This window comes from Nasonia vitripennis, chromosome 2, assembly GCF_009193385.2.
Source record: "Nasonia vitripennis strain AsymCx chromosome 2, Nvit_psr_1.1, whole genome shotgun sequence".
NCBI classification, from domain to species: domain Eukaryota; kingdom Metazoa; phylum Arthropoda; class Insecta; order Hymenoptera; family Pteromalidae; genus Nasonia; species Nasonia vitripennis.
This window is the reverse complement of record NC_045758.1, coordinates 6,559,493-6,584,128: the sequence shown is the minus strand read 5'-3', so window position 1 is coordinate 6,584,128 and position 24,636 is coordinate 6,559,493. Positions and strand designations below refer to the sequence as shown.

The window sequence follows — 24,636 nt, the reverse complement described above, 5'->3', positions numbered from 1 at the left end:
GATATATATAGGTATACACTGTTTGTAGAGGGCGCAGATGCCTAGTCCAGCTGCGCATTCGTAAAAACCACGAAAAGTCCCGCGTGAAAATGACTGCTCGGATGCTCTGCCCCAAGCCGCTTTGCGAATACGCGAACGATGAGCCTAAAGAAAGCTATATATGAAAGCCGCAGCCGCCGCCGCCGCCGCCGTCGCTACAATAACGCGTAAACGTACACGGAATTTTCAGAATTATACAAATTTTTACAGAATTATATTTACATTTGACAAACTCTACGTGGGCAACGAATCACAAGTGACTTGATTGACGATTTTGGCCACAAGTTAAATGTCGCCGATTGATGATTATTCTGTATCAGCAAGTGATCGAGTTGAGCTTTTTGCATTAGCATAAAACTCGTCTAGTGTTATTGTTGTATTTTATTATACTTTGATTCTCTGAAAATGTCGGTCACGTACGCTCAACGGGGTAGACCACCTCCAACACCTGCTCAAATACAAAAAGTACGTGCCAAGATTTGAATATTTTCTTGAAAACAACAGTCTGTGTTTCTAACCTTGAAACAATAGATTAAGTCCTAACAATTCTTATTGTTCATACTTGTTCTCAGATGCTGGATGAAAATAGTCATTTAATACAGACTATACAGGATTTCCAAAATAAGGGAAAATCTCAGGAATGCATTCAGTTAGTTGAACATTGGGTTTCATTTAATTTATCTCTGCACATACATTCCTTTCATGTTTTCTCATGCAATCTTGTGTTTCAGATACCAACAGATGCTTCACAGAAATTTAGTGTACTTGGCATCTATTGCAGATGCAAATCAAAACATTCAAGCTCTACTTCCGGCAAGTTTTCTAATTTTTAATCATGCTAGTTTAATTTCATGTTAACTTGCATTAACTTGTGCTTATTTTTTGGTTTAGGCACCACAAGCCATAGCTAACGGACCTCAGCATAATGCCATGATGGCACCACAAGGGCCTCCCAATGTTCAAGCTCCACCTGGTCCTGGTAGTGAAATACCTCCGAACTCGCAACAACCATTGCCTATGGCTGGCTTTAATCAAGGACAGCCTATGCCGCAAGCTGGTTACAGAGGACCTGTAATACCTGGACAAGGACCAGGCATCAACCGTAAGTCTATTGGCTAGATTTCTTGAGGCAGCCTTTGATGCGGTCAAGCTGAATTAAATTTTATTTTTTGTTAGGACCACCTACAGGGCCTGCTCCACAGCAGTACAGGGGGAACCAACAGGGATATCCACCTCAACAAACTCCTCAACAAGGTTATCATCCACCGTATGGTAATCAACAAGGCCCTCAAGGAAATTATCAAGGGCCTCAAGGTAATAATTACGGGCCAGGTCAACCAAACCAATACGGCCCACCAAATGCACCACAACCACAAGGCTATCCTACTCCAAATCAACCAAATTACGGACCACCTCCAACAACAGTGAGTAACTATGGCCCTCAACCTGGGGTCTATCCCCCACCCAATGCCAACCAGCCTCCCGCAGGATACGGACCACCACCACCTAATCAGCAAGGCTATCCTCCATCTAATGCTGCTCAGCAAAATTTTCCACCCACTGGGCAACAGCAGCAACAGCAACAACAGCAACCACCTGGGCAGTATGCAGGTCCAAATCCACAACCAAATTATCAGCAGCCACCTTCACAAGTTCCACCTCCGCAAAATGCATATAATCCAAATTCCCAGTCAGGAAATTATCCACCATCCTCGCAAGGTTATCCAAACAATGTACCACCACCACAGCAATACCCTCCTCCAACGTCAAATCCCCAACCTCCACAACCAGGTCCTCCTGGACCTCAGCCTCCCCAGCCAGGACCTCCTCAACAACAAACTTATGGAAACCAACCAACTCCAGCAGGCCCTGGTAATGGGCCAGCACAATATGGCCCTAACTCTTCTGGAGCTCCACCATTCAGTGCAACACCAGCTAGTGGTGTAACCAGTTATGCTCAAAATAATCAACCCACAAGTACTCCATCTGCTGCTACACAAACTATTACTCCAAATAGTGCACCTCCCCCATCATCTCAACAAGGTAATTATCCACAGCCACCACAACCTCCAAACTGGGGCAATCCTGTGCATCCATCTCACCAACCAACTCATCCAGTAGCACCACCGCCACCCTCATCTCATCAACCACCTCATCCAGCACCACACCAGTCACCTCTTCCATCATCACATCCCTCTCATCAACAATCAGGGCCCCACCCACCACACCAGCAGCCACCTACTCATCCACCTCATCCGCATCAAGCTCCACCTCCACATCAGTCACCACATCCAACTCCACACCAGTCTCCTCAACAAGCTCCTCCTTCACAAACACCACCTCAATCACAGCAGCAGCAACCACAACCACCACAGCAACCACAACAACAACAACAGCAGCAGCAGCAACAACAGCAGCAGCAGCAGCAACAGCAGTCTCCTAGTCCTGCGCCAACAGGTTTCCAACCACCCACAGGCCCACCACAAGGCCCTGGAGGACCTCCTCAATCGCAACCTCAACCTCCAAATACTTATGGACCACCACCACCCCAGCAATCTCATCCAACAGGAGCTCAAACATATGTGCCACCAGGACCACCAGGTGGACAGCCACAAGTTTATCCACCTCATCCTCCTCAACCGGGTCAGCATTATGGTCACCCACAATATCCTCCTCAGAATTATCCCCCACCACCTGGTAGCCAAGGATATGGCCAATATCCACCAAGGCCACCAGCAGGTCATATGCCACCGCCTCCAGGTCCTCAAGGTCCTCCTCCTAATCAGTATGCAGGCTATGGTTATCAACCACCACCTCAGTGAAAAAGAGAGAAAATATTCTATTCACGCAATTAATCATCGAACCAAAATTCAATTTGATCTTATAAGAAATTGTATGGCTTATTCAATAAGATGGATATTTTAAACTATACAGTTTGAATGCCAGGCTTTCCTAATGCCATGGAATTTTTCGTCATTGCAAATTTATAAATTTTTATTTACTGTCAATCTTGCTTATGTGGTGAAATTTTAATTTCGTCTCGAATTTGAAAATCATTATTCGAAACGAAACAAAATAAAATGTACATTTATTAAAATATTGAATCAATACAAATATATTTTAGTAAATCTCGATTTTTTTATACATTATAGCATAAAGGTACATAGGATAAATAATGAATGATGCTGTAAAATAAAGTTAATGGGAATGAATTTTATAATTATTCCTAATGTAATTCGACTCTGTAATATTCTAAATGGGTAGAAACAACAGTGTAAATGTGTTTAATATATAATTGACTATAAGCAGTTTCTTTTTTACTTTGAATAAGTATAATCTTTGCTTAAAATAAAAAAAATCAATTTGAAACTGCTTCAGATATAGAAGTATTTAATCACTTTTTGTTAAACGCGAAGAATCATACATTATTGTGCAACAAGAAAGATGTAATTTTCAAGTTTATTTAAAAAAAAAAAGTATTCATGTTGTAATAAATATTGTTCATAATTACTTGGTATATTCTTACTTTAAATCAATTATAAAAAATATATTTTTCAATAAGAATTTTAAAGCTCATCTTTACCATCTTTTACATTATTGGCACACTCACATTCATGTTCTGGTTGTGAAACTTGTTCCATTTTGGGCAATACTTGAACTTGGCTTTTTATTCGTTTACTCCATTCCTAAAAAATTTATAAAATTTATAATCTTTTTAAAAAAATATCTTGAAATGCACATAATGAACATTTAAGTGCTTACATTAATTAAATTCACATGGTAACAAAATACATCTTGTGGCATCAAATTATCCCTTGCATATTGTCTTGCTTCTTTGCTTATTTTATAAACTTGATCATCATTTTCTCTGGCCCACTCAAGTTTTTGAACCAAATCCGATAAATCACTTTTAATAGGTATAAAGTGCTTGCCAGCTTCAAGATCTTTATAAAAAAATTCATAGTACTTTGAATCTTGTTTGAAGACTACAGAATCACCAACAAGTAGATAAGGAAATCTGTAAGCAGCTACCACTCCATCAATGTTGAGTTGATATTTATACTAAAAAATGTTTTTTTTATGTAAATAAAATGTTAAGTATTTATAAAAAAAAAATGTTTTTATTCTCTTGCATATACCTTGAAAAATTCAAAAAATGATACATGTTTTTGTTCAGGACCATACTTTTCGATTTCATCTCTAAAGAAGAAAAAATTTGTTATAGATGCATTAAAAAGCTCTGGATGTTTTCTTGCTATATCTATCAAATCCAGTCTCTCTCTTCGTGCATCTCTTCCCCTCCAAAACATTTTTTCAATTTTCTTATTCCATGGATCTGTAGTACTTCCTTGTACAGATAGCATATCTAGCATCACTCTACAAAAAATCGTCATGTTAGTTTTAAATATCAAGTATTAAAATGATGAATATGTAAGAGTATCATACCTTCCCATTGCTTCCATCGATGACTGGGTAATATCGTATGTTGGAAGAACAATGTCGTAAGAATCATCTGAACCACACCAAGAAAAAATTGGATGAATTTCCTTATTCTTAGGAACAAGTGGCCAGTCTCCTAAATTCATGAAAAATTCAACATCTGGTAAATTTATCTTTCTTGCTAACGATAGCAAGATTGCATCACTAAATATTTTGAAGCCAACATGTTGTCCATAACAATTCCTGTATATCTGAATAAAGAAAGTGATTAAAAATCATTGTTGTTATTTTTTTTCAAATTAAAAAACATTAACCAAGATATACCTGGTTTGACTTGATGACATAGTGACAAATGCTGACACTGTTTGGCTTATTGTATCTATCAATGATTTCATTTCGTAGACTATCAAAATTTACTGTAGGAAATAATTTAAGATCTTGCAAAATTTGAGTATAATTCTGACGACAGTTGTTTTGATGAAGCCATGCATCTAACGATGAATGTGGACAGTTGCATTCCTCTTCATAAACTGGCCCTGATTTTTTGACAAAAACTTATTGTTGATAAATATTTCGACAAGATAGAATAGAATTAATTTTAATTTGCAAAGGCTAGATTTACCCATGACTTGAGAATGTTTTAAAGGTAGTTTCTCATTTTTTACTTGGAGAACAATGTGCAAATTAAAACAAGTATTGTAAGTTCGGTAGCGGACAATATAGCTGCCATCCTTGCAATCAAAAATTTGTGTCCAGATATGACAAGGTGTGCTTTGAACAGTTTCACCTTTTATCTGAGCTGAAATTATACTCTTTCCTAAAGACTCTGTAATACTAATGATGTGATAGTTATAATAATATGACACAAAAAAAATGAAAAAGTGTGATTATTAATAAGGGTATACAAACTTTTTGCCTTCCTTGTCAACAAGTTGCAGAAAAATATACCTGGCTCTCAAAGTAATATTTTCAGGACTCAAGCCTGGACCCCAAACAATTGTTTTCTTGGCATCAACATTGCTACCTTTTACTGCGTGAGTTTGAGTAAAGGTGTTACGAAAAAAGGTCGTCATCAGAAGACAACAAATTAAAATAAAAGATGGCATTTTGCCCGCTAAACTGTTTAATCGAGCCTAGAAACAATCTGTATATTACTTATATCTCATTTTCACATTATGTATACATGCATGCAGAAAATAATTTCAATAGTATAGTTTTGCCGGTAAAATCGCTGTAGATAGATATATATATTGTCTGCATACACACATGCATATATATCAGACTCTACAAGGAGGAGTCAATATATATATATAAATATTGGAGATGAGCAAGGGGTTTTGGACGTTTAATTTGGTATGCAGATTTTTATTACTCTGACTCTAGATATGGCGCGAGATTTAAAGACAAAAATGTGCTACTGTGAATTTATAACAAATTTTATACATTCGTCGATTTAGAAATTGACATTTCGATCTAATCTACTGTTTCGTATTTAGCGGTATACGACGTTAGTCAAATTGAGGCATAGTCGGGATCGAAAAATCTCAACCTTTCTAACGCAACAATAATAATTCGAACATTCGAAAAAAAGAAAAACAATTAAAACCTAAAGAGATTGTATTTTTTCTAATCTCAATCTAAGAGCGAATCCTAACGAATTTTCGAACGCATCATCAGGATATAGAGTGTGGCATGGGTAAGGTGGCGCCACATGAGCAACTGCGCATGAAATATATAGAAAATTGACTGGCGCGGTGCGTCGAACAGACGAACCGCGAACGACTGCGAGCACGAAGAAAGGCGAGGCGAGGCCGTACTTCCGTTCTCGCGCTCGCGCTCCGGCTACACAATTCGCGTTTCTATATAGAGAAAAGCCTCGATAAATTTGCTCGAAATTATTTTGCGGTTCGCCGAAGACTTGGTTTACGTATTAGGTGAGAAGGACTGATTTTTATCCCTCAGATTTTAATAATTCGCGCGACATAGTTGAGTGCGCATACATATTTATCGACATTCCGAGGCGAATGTCGGAAAATTTACATCTCTGGCTTTTGTCTGGTGTTGCAGCAGCGCGTGGCTACTACTTCTCATTCTCGAATTGTCTCTGTCGATCGCAATTCTGTAGCTATATATCGATAGGAAGATGAGGTGGAGCAGCAGCAGCAGCTCAAGGAGAAGAGAGAAAGATTCCTGCTGATGCAGATCCAGTTTTAGCGCGAGGGGCCGCTTTCGTGTGCCCGTCGTCCTCGTTGGAGAGTCGCCATTTTTACGAACATATGCCGTTCGATATTAGCGTCGCGGCGGCCGTTCTCTGACCACATCATCGCATCGCATTTTATTCGCATATTTACCACACCCTGTTTACCCTTGTGACTACAATTATTTCGCTAAAAAGAAGAGAGAGAGAGATATCGTTGAGATAGAAAATCGTATATTTTTTAGAAAAATGTGAGTGGATATTGCAGTTTAAACATTTCTCTCTTTCGGGATAAAAAGAGGCTAGCAGCGCAGACGGGCATCATCCTCTATATCGGCAAAAGTACAAAATTTCGTTTTTTTTTTTCGAGTTTGCAAGTGCGCGATAAAGTAGCTATATAGAATTCATTGAAAAAAAAAGACAAAAAATCCAAGTGCACGAGACAGAGAAGGGGAGAGGGAGAGAAACAGCGAAGGCTAAAAATAGTTTGCCGTCGTTGCGGCTGGGGAATTGAGGGGCAGGGATCGCTGTGTGAGCTGCTATTGGCCAATGGGACGAGTCCAGTTGCGCAGCAGGTCAGTGCGCAGTGTAGAGCGCTAGTCGCGCAAGCGGAAAGCGCGCCGAGGGCCAGTCGGCCGTCTCGAGCGAATCTACGCTGCTGCTGCTGCTGCTGCTGCTACTTACCACTGCTGGCTCTACCTATATCTTTCTCTCTCTCTCTCTCTCTCTCTCTCTTTCGCACACACCCACATACTTGATACATTTACGAAAGCTTGTATATTTGTTATTATCTTATTTCATCCTACATTCTGTCGAGCGCACGCATCTATAGCGCCGCTGTATAACAATTATTCGTCGCAAGTTCGATTATTTTTCAATAAACAAACAGCACACAACTCTGTGCCGTCGCGCGCTAAGCTCTTTCCGTATGGATCGATAAAGACTCGGCGAAGGAGTAACTCTTGCTCTACACGACGTAGCTATCGTACTTTTTTGCTGCCGTACCAAGATTTAAGCGAGAGGCTATAGGTTTTGAATAATTGACAAGACGACAATACCGCATATTATACGATATATGTACAACAAGTTATAAGAGGATATAGAGGATCATGCAATCGTGCTGCTGCCGCCGTTGAGAGAAAATGGCGTCGATCGCCACGCCAGTTGCTTCTATTATGTAAACTTGGAACGTATTGTTTGCTCTTTCATTACAGAGATCAGGATAGCTTTATCGTTGGCGATATGTCTTGAGTTTACCAAAGGGATTATTTATTAACTTGGCAATCATGGTAAGTTTATCATTTCTTGTAACGAACAATTTATTTACGTATATCTTTCTTTTACTGCTATCGCCGATGCTGCATACATCTCCCGCGATCATACGTTTATCTGTATATATCGCTGACTAATCGTGGAAATTTATGGCTCTGCCACTCTTATATATTGTTGCCCCATTTCCTTTCTTCTTCAGTCGTCATCATTCATTAGATGTACCTTTTGCAATTCGACTATAGAGGGCGCGTTCGGCGTTCTTTTTCCGCTCCGCGATATCGTCAAAAGCGCCGCCGCTCATGCACTCGCGGCTCAGGTCGACTGTCGCCTGCGGTAGTCACTTTATCAATTATCTTGAGCGCAGAGGCTTTGCGCTGTCGCGGGCGATGAACGTATGTTTCGCTTGGCAGCCTCGTTTTCATGCAAATTTGCTCAATCAATTAGAATATTTATAAATATAAATTGAAAAAAAAAATGTTCCGATCGGTATATGCCGCACTGAGCCGGTTAGGATTTTTTTTCCGGAATCAATCATCATTCTAAAAAAAAAAAAAATATATATATATATATCGATTTATTAACGTGTAATTATTTTTTGTCTGTTACAGCCGCGCATAGATCCATTGTCACTACTTAGGTGCCTAAGTGTCCTACTGGGACCAAACGGAGGCATCAAGAGTAAAGATGAAGTCATTCGTTTGGCAAACCTTATGACCAAATTTTCAAAAAAACTTGTTTCTAAATGCATTTACATTCAAATTCTTAAATGTACAACTCCTGAACTTCTCAGCCGGTAAGTTGATATTTATTTATATATACATATGTTACTTTTTATTTTGTTATCTACTTTTCTCTATTGTGCAAGTATTTAATTAATCAATATATTATTCGTTCACTTACTTTATTTTCAAAAAGAATCCAAGTTGTTGACAGAGACAATCTGAGTTGCACTTAATTTCTTATCAATGTATGACTTGCAATTTCTAATTTTACTCGATTTCATATTTAGCAAGTACATTGTACTTAATTGCAACGATTTTCTTATTTGTTTCAAGTTTCATGGCTGCAGGAGGTTGGAACCTTATTCACATGTGGCTTACCGATGGCATCTTGGCCAAAAATTGGGCTCTAATTCAAGAGTTACTAGAACTTTTGTTACTTTGTCCGGTTGATATTGAACGCTTAAAAAGTAATAATTGTCCTAAATTAATTAAAGGTTTATCAAAAGAAGGTAGTCATCAAGGTGTACGGACATTGGCCAGTCGCCTTGTGGAGCAGTGGTTGAAAATGGTCAAAGGTGAAACTGTGCCAGTCGGGGTCGGTCAAGCTCTTTCGTCCTTTCCTCAAAATTCTGTTCAATCCTTACAACCCAATGCAAGTATTACCCCTGTTGCTAGTCAAAACATTGATAGTGAAAATGCTGTGACAGTTCAATCAAGTGATTTCCCAGTTGCTCAGAGTTTTCCAATAACCCAACCTATCCAAGATCAGCAACAAATTAAAACTTGCCCAGTTCAGAAATCCCCAACATCTGTCATAGCTATTGATAAACCACAAACAGTATCAACAACGGCTTCTCCGCCATCAGTGTTTAGAATTACGATACGCGATGGCAAACAAGTTTTAACAAAAGTTCAAACAGATCCTGCTAACATTAATCTAATAAGTGCAAATAGTTTGAGTACAGACATCAACGGTGATGTCGCAGATGATGTGCTTCCTACAGAAGATGAAACAGATAAGCCTGTTGAAAAAAGTGAAGCCACTGTTCAAAGGGTGTTTACAGACCAAAAAAGTACTGTAGGTGAAACGTTAAATGATGCCTCAAGTGAAGTGAAAGATAATGCAATTAGCTCTAAAGACGCGATTGAAACCGAAAATGGTAAGAATAAAGACAATATCAATGAAAAAGACTCTAGCAGTGTTATTAGTAGTAGGTCAACTAGTGATAAGGAAAATAGAGATAAAAAGGAAGATAAAAAAGGTGTTGGTAGTAGCAGTAGTTCGAACTCTGATAAAAAAAGCAGTAGTCAGTCTTCTAAAAGTTCCAGCAAACACAGCTCCAGTTCAAGCAAACACAGTTCCAGTTCTCATCGATCCAGCTCTCATCGTTCAAGCTCAAAAAGTAGTAGCAGTTCCAAAGACAAGTCTTCCAAGGACAAAGACAAGGATAAACATCATTCTAGTAGTTCATCCAAGAGTTCAAGTAGTAAATCTAGGACTGAACGGGATAAAGAAAAGGATAAATTGAAGAAAGATCAAGCTGAAAAGGATAAGGCAACCCTGGAGAAACTACAAAATCAACAAGCTTTTAGTACAAAAATGGGAAAAATTCCCAAAAAGAAGGCTGATGATGAAAAGCCAGGAGATTCTCCAAGTAGAAAGTCTTCAACTGATTCCAAGGATAGTTTTAAGGAAAATAAAGATAAAACAGATCCCAAGAAGGTTGTACCAATTCCTGAAAAGAAAAATATTTCAATATCTATTGAAAATAGAAAAAATTCTCAAGAATCAAGACCTAAAACTGTCAAGACTTTTAATTCCAAGTTCAGATCTACTGGTCTAGAGGAAGAGATCAAACCTCCACCTCCAAGAGGCGCGAAAAAAGCTCCTGTAACTGATAAAAAAGTATTTCCTCCAAAAATACCATTGAAGAGGCCATCTCCGCTAAGAGAAACTAGTTCAATAGCAGAAAAGAAAGCCAAGCTTGCATTGGACCCTCCTACAACTCCACCAAGTGAAGAAAAGAAGGGAGGAATCAAACTTATTCCAGCAAAACCAAAGTGTACGTATAATTCTTTGATATACTTTATTTTACTTAAAATAATGTCAAGTTTTAATCATTTGCACAACTTTTTACTACAGTAAATACTGCTTGAAACAATTGAGTTTCTAATACTTAAAAGTATTTGTTCCAAGTTTAACAATATCAATCAACTGATATTCATAGAGTGTATGAAAAATATATTTAAACCTTTTTTCTATTGCTCATTAATTTTGGAATAATCTTTTGAGTATCGGTTGATCAACATATGTTAGATATACTAGTTCTAACATCTGGATATTGAGTTTGCAGGTGGGCAGTCTCCAGAGCGATTGGTGCAAAGTTACAGTTTCCTTTACTTTACTTGCCACATTCAATACACTTATCTGGCAGTGCATTAATAATTAATGCGAATAATAATAATTTAATCATTTTTGCAGGCTTGAAATTTTTACTCAATTCTGATATTTTTTAATTACTATATATAATTGTCAAGTTTTCACCTAAAATAATATCCTATTACGGTATTAGTTCCTCCAAATTGTTTAGGACAATAACTAGTGGTAATTATTCGTTTTCTGCAATCTTGAGTTGTCAAGGAAATTTTCTTGAGAGCGTAAGAAGACAGAAGACCTCATGGAACTTCACTGCATCAATTTTAGAAAAGTGAGCAAGATCCAGCAGGTAACATCTGATAACAACAATAATTAAAAAACATTGTGCATATTTTCTTGATGAAAATTAATAGTAAAAGAAAGAAAAGAAGGAAAATGAACTCTAAAGTAACGTCGTACTTAAATTTAAGTGTGAATGAGCGTGCGCGAAAGTTTTTTCCAAGATACTTAAATATTTTCCAACGTTTGAGCGGTAATCGTATATTTAGGTAAGGCACCAACGAGCAAATTTTTGTCCATATACCAATTTTTAATCCCTTGTATATGTATGCCCTTTCAAAACTATTCAATAAACTATCAGAAATCTGGAAAAAACACATTGAATTTTTGGGTTTCTATTCCATGTTGTATAGATGTAAATTTATACACTCGCATATCTTGCTCTCAGAGCCAAACGAATAAATTGCACGTATGCACAAGCGAAAAACGATAAAAATAAAGCAAACGAAAAATTAAGAAACTCGAGTCCATCCAGATTTCCATGCTCTCGGTAATATAAATACTTATCTAGAAAAGTTGTTTTCTCGAATTCATTGCAAAGTTATTAGAAAAAAGAATTCTAGTCGCTCGTAATGGTGTTGTTTAATCTCGGAGGCGTAGTTGCGCATTATGATATTTTATAGTCTCTCGCGTGCTGCTGCGCCCATACGCTCGTAACGGTTCGCCTATGACATTTTACACATTAGGGACAGTTTCACGATTATAACAATTTGAGAATTACGCGGTAACTTTCTATGCACAGAAGCGATAACGCGATATATCCTCGCGTATCTACAAGTGATAACCTTGTAATCTCGTATATAATAAAGGATGTAACGATAAATTAGAATATGCAGGAACAGTACGCGGTAAAGTCATTCATAATATACGAGTGAAAGTGATTGCCCGATAGCTTGCTATTTATAGAAGCGGCAACGCGATATATTCTAATATACGAGAATTCGATAGTTATATATTCCTAGTTAACGCGTCCTATACGCTCTATACATCATTTAAAGAAATTAACCGATATTACCCAAGAGAATAGATATTTGCGTTGGACACGATGATTCCCATAAAGTTCCTATTACAAAGTTAAACGAGTCGAGCCATACGCAATCGAATTTCACGCAGTGCCTTGATCGACAATACCAAGTACCTATTTGTTAACGTTGGCGCACGTATACGCGATATATCATCAAGTTCATTTGCAAGCCAGTTATTTCCGGACGTACCTATACGAATTTTTTCTCTCTCTCTCTCTCTCTCTCTCTCTCTCTCTCAATTCGGTATTCAATATGCCTCTCGTTCAAGCTAGCGACGCGTAAAAGAAAAATTGTCAAAAAACAAAACAGAACAAACGAAATTTACGCTACTATCGGGACTTGATGTCGAACGTCGGCGCTGGTTGCGCGCGCAAGTGGATCCGGCTTATTCACACAGCTCGTCCCAAGTTCGGAGTGGGGGCGCAGCAACACGCTGTTCTCGTCGCTCGTACGCGCAGGCAGGGCGTATAAAGGAGGGGAAGCGGCGGCGGTGGTGGTGGCAGCAGCGCGGAGGCAACTGCAGCAGCGGACCAGCGGCGGAGGCTCGATGTTTTTGCGACGGTCTGTCGAGCTCCATTTCTGCATTATGCGCGCCTATACGCTCCCCGACGGACCGCCGCGCTTTTCTCTCCCTCGCTTTCCTTCGCTCTCTTGCGCATTTATTTCAACTCGGATGATTATGACGATGATGATGCTGGATTATTATTATTATTTTTAAATTTTAATTTTTATGATGACATGTTGAAAGCTCCGATTTAATCGAGCTTACTTTATTCAAGGACGATTCGAGTTCCCTTAAGCCCGTATCAGAGGATCCATGTACCCGATGATGTTTCAAGCTATGCGCGATAATGAACGACGACGAAACTGACGCAGCTTGCTGCTGGATATCGTTGTTTTACCACTTGATTTACTTGCATATTTTATTTCTTCAGCATTCTTTTCAGGAACTTGTAACTTTGCGCCGATCGCTCTTGAAAACCAAGGAAACTGACCACCGATTTTTCAACCCTATAATAATACGTTACACGCAATCGTTATCATTAGCCACACCATGATGCAACAACAATGTGTTTCTCTTTATTTTTTCCAGTGATGCTTTTGCAAGAGAGCGACATGTTTATGGACGCGCTTACGGCTTCGACGAAAAGCAAAGAGCCGCGCAAGAGGAAGCGGCGAACGTCGATCACGAAAGACGGGCCAACGGAACCGAAAAAATCGACGGATAACGGAGCGGCCAACGATCAGGCCAGCTCTTCGCCGGTTTCCTCGCCGGCTACCTCGCCCACGCACACTGGCAAAGATGCCGATGACAAGTCGCTGCTGGCTCTCAAGCCCACTTTCAAGTTTTATCAGGACACGTTGGAGACCGACGAGGACGATAAGACGAGAGGGGATGAGGCCAAAGACGACAGGATCCACAAGGCTAACGATGCGGAGGAGGCTGTCAAAAAGGAGAAGAAAGAGGACGACGAGAACGACGATGACGAGGGCAGTAGAAGTAAGTCCGATTCGAAATTAGCCGGTTCCGTTTGTCGTCGGGCCGATTTTTCTTTAGTACTAACGATCGATCCTCTGCTTCAGCTCCTACACCAGAGGACGATTTCGACGACACGAAGGGTCCTAATTCGCCGGACGATCCCGCCGCCGCGGTCAGCGAGGCTCTCAAGAAGGAGGAACAGGCGACTCTGGAAAATCGGCCGATCGGAGTTCTCAAGAGCGTGCTGTTGCTTCAGAAACGCAAGGGACCAAAGAAGAGTCTGAAATGGAAGACCGATTTGGAGGCGATACGATACTTCGAGCTCGACGAGACCGAGCGCGTCAATGTCACGAAAACGTTCACCGACATGAAGCAAATGGAGAAGCAGAACGAGCGAGAAGCATTCCAGATGGCTAGGAAATTAAGTAAGTTCGAGTTGACCGGTACATTTCGTTCTCTTCCATTTTTAACGATTCGCATTGATTTTTAAACGGGATTTTTTTTTTACTCTTCTTTTATAGGCAGCGAAGACACGATGGAGGAGAGAACGATTTGGAAGGCCTTAATACCGATCGATCTTCCTCCGCCTCTCGTTGAGCCTGGCAAGGAAAGTAGGGAGAAGGATATCCAGTATGCGCGAGAAAAGGGAATTCTCCAGGCTCTCTACTTCAATCGCAGCATGTAAGTATCAGCGTACTAGCCGTTTGGTCTACATGGACCGACGGCCTTTGTCTCGGGACTAATCATAATTAATCGATCTTGCTCACTTTAGGATACCCGACTCTCCCGCGGAGCCCGACGAGGAGCGACATCCAATCTACATGGAGCCAAAAATCATTCCATTAGACGACCTGACTGGCAACAAAGACAGCGAAAAAGACTTCACCGGCGTCCCGTGGCCGGAACCCAAGCCGCAATTGCCCGCACCCTCGACCATAATGCCCAACTCGTACTTCCAGTCATTCCGACCCAGTCAGCATCCTCACCAGCATCATCAGCCGGGAATGCTGCCGCCAGCTGGCGGACAGCCGACGGTAACAGGCATGACCCCACAAATGAACTCGATACCGGCCGTCGCTCCAGATATGACGACTGGCCTGCCCGTCGCGAGCGGCGTCAGCGGTGGCGGTGGTGGGGGTGGTGGGGGTGGTGGTGGATGGAGAACCGGAGATGGAAAAATTGTGGTGCCGGACCCCGCAGTAGCCACGCCCATGCAGGGCATGTCCGCGAATTACTCGCAAGGAATGGACTCGGCAGGAGTTGGCTCGATGGGCCCACCGGGAATGATGGGAGGACCCCAGATGTACAATCAAGACGGATACATGATGGGACCCGACGACATGGGTTACAATAACTTCCAGGGACCACCGCCTGGTCCTGGCATGTACGGGCCACCCGGACCTGGAGGACCACCGTATCAGGGCCCGAGAGGACCACCGATGCACGGCAACCGAGGACGAGGTGGTCCCGGCTGGTTTAGAGGCGGTCCTCCGAGAGGTATGCCCTGGAGAGGTGGCTGGAGGGGTATCGGCAAGCAGCCACCGGTCTGTAGGCAGTTTTCGAAACACGGATACTGCCGTGTCGGCGACAAATGCCAGTTCCTGCATCCTGGAGTCAATTGCCCGCCATTCTAAGACTAAGCCCTCGAGCCAAGCATCTAAGGACAAATTATCAAGCTGCAGGTCGGCAATGTATTCATTCGCGAATACTCCATTATCGACGGGTTCGGGCTCATAGTAGCGATACTACTAATAACGGGATCACGAGGCTCGGTCACGATGCGCTCGAACCCAGACTCAAAGAACTTTTTATTTAATCATACGTTTTTCCATCGCTTAATATTAGATCTGTATCTTGTAAATATTAGCGGTAACTGTCGCAGACGACATAACTACGTTTTATCAACGGTTATCAAGAGTATGCCAAGAGTTTTATTTGACATTGTAAATCATTCTAATGTAAATATGATTGTAAAATTTTGTAAAAACGAACCCTAGTTCTAATGTAAAGGAGACTGTTTTATTAGATCTAGTTTATGATACAAGTGGACAGTACCAACTGAAGTGTACTGAAGTTTTCAATGAAAATTCAAGATGACTGAATGGATTATCGAATGCATAATAACTTGAAAAATCAATAACTCTAGTTTGGGAAAGTCTTGCTACAAGATTTCCAAGTCTTTTGTCAAAATAAAGTATAACGTTTTTTACAAATTAATTAAGGGAACCGGTTAATTTTTCCACACACATATTATTATTATTATTATTATTATTATTATTATTATTATTATTATTATTATGTTTGTATATAGAGTTGTTGTAAGTCATCAAATGCTTAAAATAATACACATGTTATGCATATTTTAACAAGTGAAACAGTGTTCTTTTAATCTGTAAAAATCTTTATTATCCAAGTTTATCAAATTTTCATTTTGTCCTATTTTTTTATATCACAAAATATCGTTATTCATTTAAATCCTCATCAATATGTCCTGTACTGGCGATACTGATTTCTTCCGCCACCATAACGACTTTCTCTATCCCTGTCACCCCTGGCACCCCTGTCACCTCTGCCCCTGTCTCCGTATCTATCCCTATCTCCTCTTCCTCGGTCTCTGTCACGATTGCGTCTATCCCGCCCATGATTTTGACGTGAATAATTGTTTCTAGAACTCTGTTGCGTGTTATACCAAGGATCAACAATTGGTGGTTTCTTGGGCTCTCCTGATTTCACTTTCATAAAATCTTGGTCCTTTTCTGTAAAACGATCTTGAAATTCTTCTTGACATTCCTGAAGGAATTCTTTCTGTTCTTTTGTCAATTCAACCATTTTAATTTCTGTAAGATTTTGGCACAACTATTAAAGAGTCAGCAACTGGAAGAAAAATATAAAAAATTTCGTTAGATTTCAAGATAGATTCAGTACACATCAGTAATAGAGATCTAGGCGACTGCTGATTACTTACAATTTTCACTTAACAAACTATTTAACTTAAGGACGAAAAATCCTTTTTTCGACGGAAGCTTTGTACTGAGATTAACAGTCTCTATTGGTTCAAAAAGCCTGAAAAAAAATTCACACCATATGAAAAAAGTTGCAAAGAAAATCAAGTACTAGTTGAATTTCAATAATTTAAATTAATTACCATCCATGATGAACTCGGCAGTGGTTGCATATACAAGGTTTCCAAGCATATCCGGGATACCAACTAAAATCTTGCTGCCACTAAACACATCATGATTTGCACAAGTATTTGATGAAAATGAATAACAAGAATTTCGATGCTTCATATACTTACATTGTGAACTGGAGCGCATTTCGAGTTGGACAAGGTAATAGACTGGAATTTAATGCCCAATGGATTTTTCAAAAGTTGTACTTCAACACCTTTTCGCTGAAAAAGCGTTTGATTAACTATCACAAAGGCATACGGACTCAGATGATTGACAATTGATTTCGCATCTGCTAAATCAGCTCCACACAATCGACATAGAATGTAATCTGTAAGTATAAAACATCAATATGTAATCAACAATATTGTACAAACTGTACAATTATAGGTTATGTGTAACGTGGAACTGATAAGAAACGTGTGAAATATAAAAATAAAATTCGTGAAAAGTAAAGAGAAAAATAATAGGTTAATAGGTACCTTCCCCCTCATCATGAGATCGAGTATAGTTGATAGTTGCAAGGAATACAAAAATCAATAAGGAAAAGTATTGAAAATCCAAGTAATTTCTGCTTGCCATTGGCGGCGCGTAATCGTAAACGAAAGAAATAAAAAACAAGACGATGATACCAAGTAACGGCTCATGCTCTGCGGAAGGCGTGCATCCAAGCTTTTTTTATTACTTATATACGGTCACAAGTCCGCACAGTAGTCGGTTGCTTGCATTTTTTTCGACCAAGTGTTTACACTGGAACAGGTGACGAAACAACAGCTGTACAACATATATATATACATATATATATAGAGGTAGTCTGTCTCTCTCCCTCTCATTAAAGAACAAGCTGAATGAACATTTTTATTTTTCACATGCGATGATTGGGAAATATTGTTATCTCATCTCGTGACTCGTGTGTGTATAGTGTTGTGCGCTATCTGTGCCAAGATATATGTATAAACTTAACCTGGTTTTACTTACCGAAACTCGATCGACATTGATTCGTTGTTCACTGTAAACCGTTCTCCAACAAACAGACGGGCAGGACCTTGAGCTTGGGCTGCCGATGCATCGACCGCGGCCATCTATTCGGTACTGATGGGTAAGTGGCGTCACTAGCGTTGCTTTACTACACCCAAACACATCTACTATGCGTGCGGATTCGTGGAAGGGCGGCAAGCGCTGCGGAACCATTCATCGTTGCGCATAGCCTTGTAGCGCGCTAATATAACCAATAGCTCAAAGGATACATTATTCCTACAGACACCATAAAATCGTTCCCAGATTTCTTCTAGAACCGCGTCCTCGAGCCTGAGTTTAACCGTCGACGACACCTAAAATTGACCGTAAACGCCTTTTGAAAAAAGAAAATTTTTAATTATTGCCCGCAAGAACTAATAATTATGGCTTATCCAGTAAGTTCATATAGCTATATATTTACACAAGTATATGTCGAATGTCAAATTAAAACGCAAAAATGATTTTTCACAACGTTTTCTCGTGGCTACTAGGGGCAGGCTTATGGATCAGGAGATCCATCACAGATCAATCCTCAAGTTCAACAATGGTTTGCTTTATCAGATACCGATGGTAGCGGAAGAATTTCTTCTGCAGAATTGCAAAAGGTCTTGGCTAATGGTCAAGGAGGAACTTTTTCTGATAAAGCTTGCCGCTTAATGATTGGTAAGTTTATTGTAGTCTTTATTTATGGTTTTTGAGCAGCATCAGTATTTATTACAAACTATTAAACTTTTTATTTTTTACAGGAATGTTTGATAAAGAAAATAAGCGCTCCATTGATATCGTTGAATTTCAAGCTCTTTTCAACTACATCAATGCATGGCTAGGTGTCTTTAGAGGCTTTGATCATGATAACTCTGGTAGTATTCAAGAAGAAGAACTTGCTGCAGCTTTTACTCAAATGGGCTACAGATTCAAGCCAGAATTCATTAATTTTTTAATCAAAAGATATGACTGCAGTCAACAAGGCAGCATTACCGTTGATCAATTCATTGTTTTATGTGTTCAAATACAAAAGTTTACAGAAGAATTCAGGAAAAGGGATACAGACATGACTGGAACAATCAATATTGAGTTTGAAGATTTTCTTGGTGTTGCTCTTAGTACTGATGTTTAAAAATGTCTTGTCCATGTATTATCGTCTATTTCAACTTTTTTATCGCAATGCATCACAAAAAATGAAATTTTGAGTTGAGACGTTTGTAAGCAATGTGTTTTATTGTGCATTTAAAATTCAAACTTTCTATGAGCAATTGTTGTTTGTAATAGTTTTTCTGCGTATAAATTGTACATACATATGCTAATGGTAAAAGATCTGCTGTGATTTTAAAATATAGGCATAATTTTAATTTTTTTAAATGCTTACAAGTACAAACTTGAGCCTTGAATTGTAAAATAAAAAATTTATATTTCGGAATAAACTATATTTTAAGGAATTTTTATTTAAATTGCTATTGTTCATTGAATATCATTCTCATCCACAATATTTCTTTTATTTCCATTCTAGTTTCTCATCTTTGCCTTGTTGTATGACTAAAGGCCGTTGCTATGGTAACAGCTCCTAACACAGTGCACTATGAAAGAGTTTTTTTTTCTTTGTAAATAATCTAAGAACTACAATGCCAATATTAGATATATATTCTAGTAATATCAAATATTTGTATAGAGTAAGAATTTGCTCCATTAGTGCATTTGTTGTACTAATAGCAGTTATATTTACACTAGTAACTCCATTCATTTTTGTCTATCATGCAGGGGGTGAGTACTAATACTTTTATAGGCAAACTTGTTTAGTTCAATTGTCATAAAAATGAATTAAACACTTGTCTCTAGGGTTTTGGATTAGAACTAGGACATACTGGGAGAAACCAAATGTTCATTTCAAGCATAAATACTTTTTATTGATCGAACAAGAGAATTCCAATCCCATGATCTGTTCCACATTTACTCATTATAAAGATAATGCTATTAAAGATGACTGTCACATAGTCAAGGTATAATTACTAATAACTATACATGCTCATATGCTGTGGATATACTTGAATAAAAAAATTTATTCTAATTATAGATCCAAGAAGTGGATAATGATAAAAACGGATTCCAAGATTTGCTTCATTTTGAAGCTGTTTTCTTCACAAGTAAACCTATCAGATCACTTATGCTGCTATTATTTTTTAATTACGAATTGAAGGTGGGCTTTTTTATAAATAAGATAAATAACTAATTTTTATCCAGAAAATCCAAGTTGAGTTCTTGTTCTTTCCAATAGGAGCATATTCATGTGGTGCTTGAAGCGATGACAGTGATAGAATATACAGTGGCACATGAAGTTCAGGAACTACACTTTATTGGGGATTTGATGCTCCGACAAAACAATGTTCTACTTCATGACGAAATCTACTATTTGGAGGACAACAGTACTGACCTAAATACATTTTCATTATCTGACTTGTTGGTGGAAAACAGCAATCGCTTACGTAAGCATCATATCAAAGCTTGCAGGCATCATGATCATTGTATAGAAAAAACATTGATGCATCCCATTGATTTGCCCAGTTTCAGGTAAAATTGACAATCTAAGAGTGTTCCCCAAGTTGGGATTCATCAAAGATGAGCCAGTGAGAGTAAAAGCAGAAGTCTTTTACGTCACCCAGTCGATGAACTATCAGCCAGGCTTTTGGGAAGAAATGAAGTGGGCATGGATGCAGTATCTATCTATTCTGGTGGTCGTGATATACTTTGTAAGAAGAGGCCTGACGAGAATGTTTGCTGCCAAGCGTTTGAGGAGTTACATCGTGGTACCATGGGATAAGATTAAGTAAATTTTTTAAGAGTTTTATATGTCGATGTAAATTTTGTACCAATAAAATCAGTTTTTTATATAACTAGCATCAATCAATCATAATAGCTAGAATAATAATAATACCCGTTTGAAACTCGCGCTCGAAAGTCCTCGCGCCTGCGTAAAAACGTCGCACGCGACGGGAAAGAAAAATTAATAATAAGTCTTCGTCTTTTGGAGCAGTGCTATGCTGAGCTGAATCAGCAGCCGCCTCACGTCTGCTTCTCGTATGTTTGGCAGCTGCTTCGATATATATAGCTATAGGCTGCAAGTACAGGCAGTCGAGGCTGCAGTTTGACAGAGAGCGCAGTCGGCGCACTGATCAGTGATCGGGCAGTAAAGCTCAGCGCAGTGACAGTCGACGAAGAGAGAGAGTGAGTTTTCAACATTCGTCTATTAGACGCGTTGTTCTACGCATACATATCTATATCTAGCTGTCTAGTGGCTACAGGCGCATATCATATATGTGCCGAGGCTGTAGCGAACAACGGGCGATGAGGCTAGCGACGAACAACAACAGCAACGGCCGGGCATAGGTACCTATATACGTATACGTCTGCATTCTTGTATTTTACTTATATTTTGACTGGCTTCATTGTTGTGCCCCTGATCTGCGCGTCGATGCAGAGCACGAGGGCATCAACCGTCGGCCGTTTCTTTGTCGCACTGTCTCTGCGTCATTCTCTCGCTCGCGCGCGCGCTCTCTCTCTCTCTTTCACCAGCTTTTCTCTCGCCTTCCCTTCTCTTTTCCACTGCACAAAGAACAAGAAGAGCTGTGCTGCTTGTGCTACCACTGACTTGCACCCACCTTGATTTTTTTATTCTCCATTTGCAGATTACCGGAGTCACTTGATATATCAAGCTGAGCCATGAGTACGAGATCCAAGGAGAAGGTTGTAGCTGCCTTTCGCAAACTTTTCCGTTCATCTGAGAAGATAAGCGAGCAGGAGCCAGCTGATCCTAGCTCTACGAGTTCACCTTCTCGAAGACTTCTTGCCAGACATCACAGGCCTGATGCAGTTACGCCGGCTGAACCTCCAGCCTTGGACAAGCCAAGCACCAGTCAAATAAATCACGCTAGCTGTTTCTTTAAAGCAAAATCAACGTCTCCCAATGGAAACAGCTCTCAAGTAAGCCCAAGTTCATGTAAAATTTATAGTATCGTGCCTAAAGCCAATTTTGTGCATTTACAAATTTATAACATTTGCAGAATCTCAATGTGCCAGAAAGAGGAGTTCGATTGAGAAGACTGATGAAAGAGTTTAGTGAGATTCAGCGAACTCAGCACCGTGGAGACTCAACATTTACTGCCGAACTTGTTAATGACAATTTATTCGAATGGCATATTAGACTGCATAAGATTGACCTGGAGAGTGAACTTGCGTCTGATATGAGGGAGCTTGCAATACCTCACATTCTCTTGCACATCATCTTTCCAGAAAATTTTCCCTTTGCACCACCATTCATAAGAGTTATATCTCCACGTATAGAGAAAGGATTTGTGATGGAAGGTGGAGCCATTTGTATGGAACTACTTACACCTAGAGGATGGGCAAGTGCTTATACTATTGAGGCTGTGATAACACAATTTGCAGCAAGCCTTGTGAAGGGTCAGGTACTGCATTCGCACTTTCTTTTTTTTTACACATCTCAAGTTCATAGTTGGCATTTTATCGAATTTATACTTATACAATTGTTCATTGATGCGCAGGGCCGAGTTGCAAGAAAACCAAAGACTAATAAAGAATTTAACCGACGATCTGCTGAAGAATCTTTCAAGAGTCTAGTCAAGACTCACGAAAAATACGGCTGGGTGACACCCCCGCTAGCTGAAGGCTGAATCCCAGTTTTCCAAATGGTGTACCGGACAAGGATATTTGGTTATCTACATTTCCAACGAGTATATATATATATACATATATACCTAATATAAATATTCTTAATCCTATGCGATACATAAAATTATATCTTAAAGTTGATCGACGAATAATGGCGCAAAACGATTTCCACCAAGTTTGATTTAGTCAGTCCAACTAGTCTTAATTAGAGAGCGTTTTCCAAGTTGAGTTTTGATTTTTTATTGATTACCGCGGCGTGCTTTGTCGCTCATTGTCCTGTTGATCATAGCTAGTTATTTATAAAAAAACAACAACAACAATGTTTAGATGTGACAAACGATGCCACAAATTGACTTTAGAATAAATACAAGCTGAGATTTCGAAAATAAGTATTGTCTAGGTTGTAAAAGAAAGAAGAGTGAAATTATAATATTTTAGATACCGAAATTTTTTAAACGCTAGATTCCTTTCAGCCAAACCGTTGCATTGCATATTTTCGAAGTCAAAAGTTTAAGCATTAAATTATCGTGTGCGTTTGATATGAATTTGAAAGTTGAGTCTCAAGTATACACACATGCACTCGAGGATAGAACTCGGGCGCAAAAAATCTCCATAAGTGTTGCATTATTTAAAACTAACAATACGATTTGAAGAAAAGAAATAAAATGAAAAAAAAAAAATTAAATCTAGAATCTCCAAATATGCTGAAAATTTAGCAACTTTAAGAAGTATATTACGTAGACTGAATGGAGCGAGCCCACCTTAATAACGATTAAGAAGTTTACAATGTGCTTTAGAAATTTTTTCATATACCTAGGAATTATGTACGAGAAGAGAAAAGAATAAAATTTGTGGATCTCATGAAAACAAGTCGTTGTATATACTGCCTGTAATTTTCAACTTTTACCTTCAATCACATTCTTCTCGGATCGACGCAACGATCGACCATGTATGTGTGTATATAACGCGCGACCAATAAATACAGCAACAGTTGCAAAAAATGCCCGAGAACTGGCGAAAGTGATGGAGGATCCGGTTTTTGCTCGTTTCGCATAAAGTACAGGGTGCGCGCAGTTAAAAGTTTTGTTTGCCGTCTGTGTGTGTGTGTATCTATGTGCTAGTTTGTTATTGCGGCCGATTGCTGATTGGGCGCGAGCTTTCAGACTAATTTCGAAAAATAAGCGCACGGCTTAAAATCATGAGCAGCAGAAAGCTTTCGCTCGTAGATATGTGATTAATCGTTTATCGTTCAACGCGCAAGTTCCGCGCTCTGCGACCCTATACATACTGGGCTGCAATCAGCTAATGCGCGTGTGTCTATTTGCGAGAGACGATATGTATACCGCTGTTACTGCTCTCGACGTGTTGGCGGCGATGCGCTTGCAATTATAATGGCTATACGTTCGCTACGTGTCTGTGTGTGTGTGTGTGTGTGCGCGAGTGTAAGGAAAAACAAATGCGCTGTTAGCATCGCGCTCGTCTATCCGGTGATTCGGAGCGCGCGAGTTGCAGTTACAGCTGCATAATGGATGAGTCGAAGATCGAAGAGTGCTCGCACGCGCGCTGCTGTGCTGCTGGAGGGAAGCAGCCTATTAGCGGCGGAGGAATCGAAGGATTCGCCGCTCTGAATCTTTGATGGCTCAAATTCACTTGTCTTGTTTGAAATTTATTGCTTTTTAAATCGCATTAATGTTTCCGCGCTCGCGATCCTACGGGCATTAGTCTCCCCGCTATATATAGATAAACCTTGTATATAGATGCGCCTTGCGCGAAATTGAGACTGCGCTGCAATTGATGTATACGTATATACACATAGAGCCGGGCTACTAGATATATATATATACACAAGGCTAAAGTTGCGGATTGTTTGGTCGGCTC

At 39.5% G+C, this 24,636-nt stretch overlaps 7 protein-coding genes across 14 annotated transcripts; 5 read left to right on the top strand and 2 right to left on the bottom strand.

Moving 5' to 3' along the window:
- The first annotated feature begins 76 nt into the window (after window positions 1-76).
- LOC100678326 (basic salivary proline-rich protein 1) lies at window positions 77-3,996 on the top strand. The gene is made up of 5 exons (XM_031922638.2): window positions 77-504; window positions 612-688; window positions 771-852; window positions 931-1,141; window positions 1,216-3,996. Exons 1-5 carry the CDS (start codon window positions 445-447, stop codon window positions 2,859-2,861), a joined length of 2,076 nt encoding a protein of 691 aa, XP_031778498.1. The 5' UTR covers window positions 77-444; the 3' UTR covers window positions 2,862-3,996.
- LOC100679654 (protein O-glucosyltransferase 2) lies at window positions 3,407-5,784 on the bottom strand. Its single transcript, XM_003427115.5, has 7 exons — window positions 5,389-5,784; window positions 5,102-5,313; window positions 4,804-5,015; window positions 4,486-4,730; window positions 4,179-4,416; window positions 3,802-4,101; window positions 3,407-3,725 (listed from the first exon to the last, which is right to left on the bottom strand). Exons 1-7 carry the CDS (start codon window positions 5,583-5,585, stop codon window positions 3,606-3,608), a joined length of 1,524 nt encoding a protein of 507 aa, XP_003427163.1. The 5' UTR covers window positions 5,586-5,784; the 3' UTR covers window positions 3,407-3,605.
- Window positions 5,785-6,217: 433 nt separating this feature from the next.
- On the top strand, window positions 6,218-16,266 carry LOC100122864 (serine/threonine-protein phosphatase 1 regulatory subunit 10). 3 transcript variants are annotated; one of them, XM_031922633.2, is made up of 9 exons: window positions 6,218-6,413; window positions 6,550-6,927; window positions 7,891-7,965; window positions 8,557-8,741; window positions 9,004-10,733; window positions 13,505-13,912; window positions 13,996-14,316; window positions 14,413-14,572; window positions 14,664-15,882. In XM_031922633.2, the coding sequence occupies exons 3-9, from the start codon at window positions 7,963-7,965 to the stop codon at window positions 15,523-15,525; spliced, it is 3,669 nt and encodes a 1,222-aa protein (XP_031778493.1). In that variant the 5' UTR covers window positions 6,218-6,413; window positions 6,550-6,927; window positions 7,891-7,962; the 3' UTR covers window positions 15,526-15,882. The 3 variants fall into 3 exon arrangements, with proteins under 3 accessions (XP_031778493.1, XP_008209844.2, XP_032452915.1); XM_008211622.4 differs by having other exon boundaries at window positions 6,221-6,413; window positions 6,547-6,927; window positions 14,664-16,266; XM_032597024.1 differs by having other exon boundaries at window positions 6,250-6,464.
- LOC100122846 lies at window positions 16,151-18,417 on the bottom strand. Of its 3 annotated transcripts, none has more exons than XM_031922647.2 (6): window positions 18,040-18,223; window positions 17,544-17,835; window positions 17,190-17,392; window positions 17,037-17,116; window positions 16,857-16,954; window positions 16,151-16,765 (listed from the first exon to the last, which is right to left on the bottom strand). In XM_031922647.2, the coding sequence occupies exons 2-6, from the start codon at window positions 17,641-17,643 to the stop codon at window positions 16,722-16,724; spliced, it is 525 nt and encodes a 174-aa protein (XP_031778507.1). In that variant the 5' UTR covers window positions 17,644-17,835; window positions 18,040-18,223; the 3' UTR covers window positions 16,151-16,721. The 3 variants fall into 3 exon arrangements, 2 of the variants coding, with proteins under 2 accessions (XP_031778507.1, XP_003427162.1); XM_003427114.5 differs by having other exon boundaries at window positions 17,544-17,811; window positions 18,040-18,198; XR_004344606.1 differs by lacking the exon at window positions 17,544-17,835 and having other exon boundaries at window positions 16,246-16,765; window positions 18,040-18,417.
- Window positions 17,716-19,526, top strand: LOC100122834 (peflin). Of its 3 annotated transcripts, none has more exons than XM_031922646.2 (4): window positions 17,716-18,160; window positions 18,322-18,473; window positions 18,570-18,741; window positions 18,825-19,526. In XM_031922646.2, the coding sequence occupies exons 2-4, from the start codon at window positions 18,462-18,464 to the stop codon at window positions 19,193-19,195; spliced, it is 555 nt and encodes a 184-aa protein (XP_031778506.1). In that variant the 5' UTR covers window positions 17,716-18,160; window positions 18,322-18,461; the 3' UTR covers window positions 19,196-19,526. The 3 variants fall into 3 exon arrangements, with proteins under 3 accessions (XP_031778506.1, XP_032452920.1, XP_031778505.1); XM_032597029.1 differs by having other exon boundaries at window positions 17,911-18,160; window positions 18,343-18,473; XM_031922645.2 differs by having other exon boundaries at window positions 17,911-18,473.
- A 109-nt stretch (window positions 19,527-19,635) lies between these two features.
- Window positions 19,636-20,963, top strand: LOC103316664 (transmembrane protein 231). Its single transcript, XM_031922641.2, has 5 exons — window positions 19,636-19,836; window positions 19,912-20,072; window positions 20,147-20,269; window positions 20,348-20,555; window positions 20,635-20,963. Exons 1-5 carry the CDS (start codon window positions 19,698-19,700, stop codon window positions 20,898-20,900), a joined length of 897 nt encoding a protein of 298 aa, XP_031778501.1. The 5' UTR covers window positions 19,636-19,697; the 3' UTR covers window positions 20,901-20,963.
- A 121-nt stretch (window positions 20,964-21,084) lies between these two features.
- On the top strand, window positions 21,085-23,628 carry LOC100122808 (ubiquitin-conjugating enzyme E2Q-like protein CG4502). Of its 2 annotated transcripts, none has more exons than XM_031922642.2 (4): window positions 21,085-21,456; window positions 21,756-22,050; window positions 22,131-22,535; window positions 22,632-23,628. In XM_031922642.2, exons 2-4 carry the CDS (start codon window positions 21,790-21,792, stop codon window positions 22,758-22,760), a joined length of 795 nt encoding a protein of 264 aa, XP_031778502.1. In that variant the 5' UTR covers window positions 21,085-21,456; window positions 21,756-21,789; the 3' UTR covers window positions 22,761-23,628. The 2 variants fall into 2 exon arrangements, with proteins under 2 accessions (XP_031778502.1, XP_031778503.1); XM_031922643.1 differs by having other exon boundaries at window positions 21,105-21,294.
- Window positions 23,629-24,636: the final 1,008 nt, after the last annotated feature.

Excerpts from the sequence above, each read along its gene's own strand:
- LOC103316664 (XM_031922641.2), top strand. The coding sequence starts at position 19,698 with ATGCCAATATTAGATATATATTCTAGTAATATCAAATATTTGTATAGA. Across the intron at positions 19,837-19,911 it reads TTTTGTCTATCATGCAGGGG|GGTTTTGGATTAGAACTAGG; the intron begins GTGAGTACTAAT and ends ACTTGTCTCTAG. Across the intron at positions 20,556-20,634 it reads GGAAAACAGCAATCGCTTAC|TTTCAGGTAAAATTGACAAT; the intron begins GTAAGCATCATA and ends TGATTTGCCCAG.
- LOC100679654 (XM_003427115.5), bottom strand. The coding sequence starts at position 5,585 with ATGCCATCTTTTATTTTAATTTGTTGTCTTCTGATGACGACCTTTTTT. Across the intron at positions 4,731-4,803 it reads ATGTCATCAAGTCAAACCAG|ATATACAGGAATTGTTATGG; the intron begins GTATATCTTGGT and ends TTCTTTATTCAG. Across the intron at positions 3,726-3,801 it reads ACCATGTGAATTTAATTAAT|GAATGGAGTAAACGAATAAA; the intron begins GTAAGCACTTAA and ends TAAATTTTTTAG.
- LOC100122846 (XM_031922647.2), bottom strand. The coding sequence starts at position 17,643 with ATGGCAAGCAGAAATTACTTGGATTTTCAATACTTTTCCTTATTGATT. Across the intron at positions 17,393-17,543 it reads ATCTCATGATGAGGGGGAAG|ATTACATTCTATGTCGATTG; the intron begins GTACCTATTAAC and ends TTATACTTACAG. Across the intron at positions 16,766-16,856 it reads TAGTTTGTTAAGTGAAAATT|TTGCTGACTCTTTAATAGTT; the intron begins GTAAGTAATCAG and ends TTTTTCTTCCAG.
- LOC100122808 (XM_031922642.2), top strand. The coding sequence starts at position 21,790 with ATGAGTACGAGATCCAAGGAGAAGGTTGTAGCTGCCTTTCGCAAACTT. Across the intron at positions 22,051-22,130 it reads CCAATGGAAACAGCTCTCAA|AATCTCAATGTGCCAGAAAG; the intron begins GTAAGCCCAAGT and ends TAACATTTGCAG. Across the intron at positions 22,536-22,631 it reads CAAGCCTTGTGAAGGGTCAG|GGCCGAGTTGCAAGAAAACC; the intron begins GTACTGCATTCG and ends ATTGATGCGCAG.
- LOC100122864 (XM_008211622.4), top strand. Across the intron at positions 8,742-9,003 it reads ACTCCTGAACTTCTCAGCCG|TTTCATGGCTGCAGGAGGTT; the intron begins GTAAGTTGATAT and ends ATTTGTTTCAAG. Across the intron at positions 10,734-13,504 it reads TATTCCAGCAAAACCAAAGT|TGATGCTTTTGCAAGAGAGC; the intron begins GTACGTATAATT and ends TATTTTTTCCAG.
- LOC100122834 (XM_031922646.2), top strand. Across the intron at positions 18,742-18,824 it reads AGCTTGCCGCTTAATGATTG|GAATGTTTGATAAAGAAAAT; the intron begins GTAAGTTTATTG and ends TATTTTTTACAG.
- LOC100678326 (XM_031922638.2), top strand. The coding sequence starts at position 445 with ATGTCGGTCACGTACGCTCAACGGGGTAGACCACCTCCAACACCTGCT. Across the intron at positions 505-611 it reads CACCTGCTCAAATACAAAAA|ATGCTGGATGAAAATAGTCA; the intron begins GTACGTGCCAAG and ends ACTTGTTCTCAG. Across the intron at positions 1,142-1,215 it reads ACAAGGACCAGGCATCAACC|GACCACCTACAGGGCCTGCT; the intron begins GTAAGTCTATTG and ends ATTTTTTGTTAG.